The 5,441-nt window shown below is 67.2% G+C and overlaps 1 protein-coding gene across 1 annotated transcript; it reads right to left on the reverse strand.

Annotated features, from left to right (window-relative positions):
- Window positions 1-337: 337 nt before the first annotated feature.
- Window positions 338-4,277, reverse strand: LOC135548936 (proline-rich protein 36-like). The gene is given in 2 exon segments (XM_064979032.1): window positions 338-634; window positions 636-4,277. Coding segments are annotated over 2 exon segments (3,939 nt in total).
- Window positions 4,278-5,441: the final 1,164 nt, after the last annotated feature.

Genomic DNA, 5,441 nt, shown 5'->3' on the forward strand with positions numbered 1-5,441 from the left:
CATAGGGCTGTGAGTTCAGCAGTGAACCAGGCTTTCTCATTGTTGAATTTGACAAAGTACTGGTTGGGTTGCGCGCCACTGGGGAACTCTGGCCATGTGATGAGCCAATTTATCTCCACATACAGACAGAGACTGAAATCCGGCAAGCCTGTCAAGATAACAGTGAGGAAATGGATTATTGAGGACATAGAGGAGTTAAACAGCTGCCTGGACTCTGCTGATTGGGACATATTTAAAGAGACTCCACTGATTGGGACATATTTAAAGATGAAAATACCAACATTCACCATTATTCAGTCTCTGTCTGAATGTGGGGTTGAGTTGGAGCAACACATGGTCAGAATTGTCCAGTGGCGAGCGGAGGGGAGCATGGAGGGGAGCGTGGAGGGGAGCGCGGAGGGGAGCGCGGAGGGGATCGCTGAGGGGAGCACTGAGGGGAGCGCGGAGGGGATCGCTGAGGAGAGTGCTGAGGGGAGCGAGGAGGGGAGTGCGGAAGGGATCGGTGACGGGATCGCTGAGGGGAGCGCGGAGGGGAGCGCGGAGGGGAGCGAGGAGGGGAGTGCGGAAGGGATCGGTGACGGGATCGCTGAGGGGAGTGCGGAGGGGAGCACGGAGGGGAGCACGGAGGGGCAGCGTGGAGGGGAGCGCGGAGGGGAAAGCTGAGGGGAGCGCTGAGGGGAGCGCGGAGGGGATCGCTGAGGAGAGCGCTGAGGGGAGCGAGGAGGGGAGTGCGGAAGGGATCGGTGAGGGGATCGCTGAGGGGAGCGCGGAGGGGAGCGCGGAGGGGAGCGCGGAGGGGATCGGTGAGGGGATCGCTGAGGGGAGCGCGGAGGGGAGCGCGGAGGGGATCGCTGAGGAGAGCGCTGAGGGGAGCGAGGAGGGGAGCGCAGAGGGGATCGGGTGACGGGATCGCTGAGGGGGAGGGAGCGGAGGGGAGCGCGGAGGGAGCGCGGAGGGGAGCACTGAGGGGATCGCTGAGGGGAGCACGGAGGGGAGCGCGGAGGGGATCGCTGAGGGGATCGCTGAGGGGAGCGAGGAGGGGAGCGCAGAGGGGATCGGTGACGGGATCGCTGAGGGGAGCGCGGAGGGGAGCGCGGAGGGGAGCACTGAGGGGATCGCTGAGGGGAGCACTGAGGGGAGCGCGGAGGGGATCGCTGAGGAGAGTGCTGAGGGGAGCGAGGAGGGGAGTGCGGAAGGGATCGGTGACGGGATCGCTGAGGGGAGCGCGGAGGGGAGCGCGGAGGGGAGCACAGAGGGGAGCACGGAGGGGCAGCGTGGAGGGGAGCGCGGGAAAGCTGAGGGGAGCGCTGAGGGGAGCGCGGAGGGGATCGCTGAGGGGAGCGAGGAGGGGAGTGCGGAAGGGATCGGTGAGGGGATCGCTGAGGGAGCGCGGAGGGGCAGCGGAGGGGATCGGTGAGGGGAGGGGAGCACGGAGGGGCAGCGTGGAGGGGAGCGCGGAGGGGAAAGCTGAGGGGAGCGCTGAGGGGAGCGCGGAGGGGAGCGCGGAAGGGATCGGTGAGGGGAGCGCTGAGGGGAGCGCGGAGGGGAGCGCGGAGGGGATCGCTGAGGGGATCGCTGAGGGGAGCGCGGAGGGGCAGCGTGGAGGGGAGCGCGGAGGGGATCGCTGAGGGGAGCGCGGAAGGGAGCGAGGAGGGGAGCGCGGAAGGGAGCGCGGAGGGGAGCGCGGAGGGGATCGGTGAGGGGATCGCTGAGGGGAGCGCGGAGGGGATCGGTGAGGGGATCGCTGAGGGGAGCGAGGAGGGTGAGTGCGGAAGGGATCGGTGACGGGATCGCTGAGGGGAGCGGAGGGGAGCGAGGAGGGGAGCACGGTGGGGCACGGAGGGGAGCGTGGAGGGGATCGCTGAGGGGAGCGCTGAGGGGAGCGCGGAGGGGAGCACGGAGGGGAGCACGGAGGGGAGCGCAGAGGGGATCGGTGAGGGGATCGCTGAGGGGAGAGGGGAGCGCGGGATCGGTGAGGGAGCACGGAGGGGAGCACGGAGGGGAGCTGGAGGGGGCGCGGAGGGGAAAGCTGAGGGAGCGCGGAGGGATCGGAGGGTGGAGGGGAGCGCTGAGGGGAGCTGAGGGGAGCGCGGAGGGGATCGCTGAGGGAGGGGAGCACGGAAGGGAGGGGATCGCTGACGGAGGGGAGCGCAGAGGGGAGCACGGAGGGGCAGCGTGGAGGGGATCGGAGGGGAAAGCTGAGGGAGCGCGGAGGGGAGCGAGGAGGGGAGCGCGGAGGGGATCGTGAGGAGATCGCTGAGGGGAGCGAGGGGGGGAGCGCGGAAGGGATCGGTGAGGGGATCGCTGAGGGGAGCGAGGAGGGGATCGGTGAGGGGAGCGCGGAGGGGAGAGCGGAGGGGCAGCGTGGAGGGGAGCGCGGAGGGGAAAGGGAGGGGAGCGCGGAAGGGAGCACGGAGGGGCAGCGCGGGGAGGGGAGCGGAGGGGAGCGCGGAGGGGAAGGGGAGCTGAGGGGGAGCGCGGAGGGGAGCGGAGGGAGAGGGAGCGCTGAGAGGAGCGAGGAGGGGAGTGCGGAAGGGATCGGTGACGGGATCGCTGAGGGGAGCGCGGAGGGGAGCTGAGGGGAGCGCGGAGGGGAGCACGGAGGGGCAGCGTGGAGGGGAGCGCGGAGGGAAAGCTGAGGGGAGCGCGGAGGGGAGCGCGGAGGGGAGCGCGGAGGGGAGCGCGGAGGGGAGCGGAGAGGGGAGCGCGGAGGGGGGAGGGGCGTGGAGGGAGCGCGGAGGGAAAGCTGAGGGGAGCGCTGAGGGGAGCGCGGAGGGGCGTGGAAGGGAAGGGATCGGTGGGGAGCGCTGAGGGGAGCGCGGAGGGGAGCGCGGAAGGGATCGGTGAGGGGGATCGCTGAGGGGAGCGGGAGCACGGAGGGGAGCGTGGAGGGAGCGCGGAGGGGATTGCTGAGGGGAGCGCGGAGGAGAGGGAGGGGAGCGAGGAGGATCGCGGAGGGATCGGTGAGGGGATCGCTGAGGGGAGCGCGGAGGGGCAGCGTGGAGGGGAGCGCGGAGGGGATTGCTGAGGGGAGCGCGGAAGGGAGCGAGGAGGGGAGCGCGGAAGGGAGCGCGGAGGGAGCGCGGAGGGGCGCGGAGGGGATCGCTGAGGGGGCGGAGGGGATGAGGGGAGCGCTGAGCGCGGAGGGGAGCGCGGAGGATCGGGAGGGGAGCGCGGAGTGCGGGGATCGGTGAGGGGATCGCTGAGGGAGCGCGGAGGGAGGGGAGCGCGGAGGGGAGCACGGAGGGGCAGCGTGGAGGCGGAGGGAAAGCTGAGGGAGCGCTGAGGGGAGGCGGAGGGAGCGCGGAGGGGAGCGAGGAGGGGGTGAGGGAGGGAGCGCGGAGGGGAGCGCGGACGGGATCGCTGAGGGGAGCGCTGAGGGGAGCACGGAGGGGCAGCGTGGGGGAGCGCGGAGGGGGAGGGGAGCGCTGAGGGAGCGCGGAGGGGAGCGCGGAGGGACGCTGAAAGGGAGCGGGAGCACGGAGGGGAGCGTGGAGGGAGCGTGGAGGGGAGCGGAGGGGAGCGCGGAGGGTGAGCGGAGGGAGCGCTGAGGGGAGCGCTGAGGGGAGCGAGGAGGGGAGCGCGGAGGGGATCGGTGAGGGGATCGCTGAGGGGAGCGCGGAGGGGAGCGCGGAGGGAGCGCTGAGGGAGCGCTGAGGGGAGCGGAGGGGAGTGCGGAGGGAGCGGGAGGGGATCGCTGAGGGGAGCGGGAGGAGCGCGGAGGGAGCACGGAGGGGAGCGTGGGGGAGCGGGAGGGAAGCTGAGGGGAGCGCTGAGGGGAGCGCGGAGGGGGGAGCGCGGAGAGCGAGGGGAGCGCGGAAGGGAGGAGGGGATCGCTGAGGGGAGCGCTGAGGGGAGCGCGGAGGGGAGCGCGGAGGGGAGCACGGAGGGGATCGGTGAGGGGATCGCTGAGGGGAGCGTGGAGGGGAGCGCGGAGGGGCAGCGTGGAGGGAAGCGCGGAGGGGATCGCTGAGGGGAGCGCGGAAGGGAGCGAGGAGGGGAGCGCGGAGGGGAGCGCGGAGGGGAGCGCGGAGGGGAGCGCGAAGGGGATCGGTGAGGGGATCGGAGGGGAGCGCGGAGCGGAGGGGCGGAGGGGGATCGGTGAGGGGATCGCGGAAGGGAGCGCGGAGGGGCAGCGTGGAGGGGAGCGCGGAGGGGATCGCTGAGGGGAGCGCGGAGGAGAGCGAGGATGGGAGCACGGAAGGGAGCGCGGAGGGGAGCGCGGAGGGGAGCGTGGGGGACAGCGCAATATGCTTATTTGACGGTGCTGTATACATGATCCCAGGTATTCTGTTCTCTGCAGTGGGATAGGGAAAGTTTACACAAATCAAAAACCACAAGGCTGCCGGCCCAGGCGGTATCCCGAGCCTCAGAGCATTTACAGACCAGCTTGCTGTTATTGGACAATTTCCATCTCTCTCTTGCTCAGGTTGTTATCCCCACCTGCTTCCAGATGTCCACTATCATCCCCATGCCCAAAAAAAGGGAAAGTAAATGAACTGAATGACTACCGACCCGTAGCACTCTCTTCCGTCATCATGAAGCGCTTCGAGAGGCTACTCAAAAACCACATCACATCCTCTATCCCTGACACTCTCAACCCTCTCCATTTCGCCTACCGCCTTGACAGATCCAAGGACAACTGAATCACCATTGAACTGCACACAGCTCTCACCCACCTGTACCAAGGGAATGCATATGTGAGGATGTTGTTCATCGACTACAGCATGGGCTACAGTACCATAGCGCCCTCCAAGCTCATCACACAGCTCACGACCCTATGCAACTAAGTCCTGGACCTAGGTTGTGAAGGTAAAAAATCATTACCTCCTCCAAACTGATCATCAACATGGGAGTCCCACAAGGGTGAATCCTCATTCCCCTCCTGTATTCTCTTTATACCCACAACTTTGTGCAATTGCACAGTTCCAACTCAATCATCAAGTAAGGTAGAGGGGAGCGCGGAGGGGAGCGTGGGGGACAGCGCAATATGCTCATTTGACGGTGCTAGTTACCAACAACGATGAGACGGCCTATAGAGAAGATGTATGCACTCTGACGGCGTGGTGCTAGCTAAACAACCTCTCCCTCAACTTCTGAGAAACATAGGAGCTGATTGTGGACTTCAGGAGGAACCAGGTTGGGCACGCCCCCAATCCTCATCAATGGGGCCACTGTGAAGAGGGTCAAAAACGTCAGGTTCCTCTGTGTACATCTCTCCCGGGAGCTGAAATGAGCATACCGTCAGACTGCATTATGGCCTGGAACGGCAACTCCCACCGCCGCTAACCGCAAGGCGCTACAGAGGGTTGTACGCTCAGCAGAAAGCACCATTGGGTGTAAACTACCTGCCGTCCAGGACACTTACAACACCAGGTGTCGCAGGAAAGCCAAGAAGATCATCAAGGACCTCAGGCACCCAAGCTACAGCTTCCATCACT

This window comes from Oncorhynchus masou, chromosome 11 (assembly GCF_036934945.1).
Source record: "Oncorhynchus masou masou isolate Uvic2021 chromosome 11, UVic_Omas_1.1, whole genome shotgun sequence".
Classification (NCBI taxonomy): Eukaryota; Metazoa; Chordata; class Actinopteri; order Salmoniformes; family Salmonidae; genus Oncorhynchus; species Oncorhynchus masou.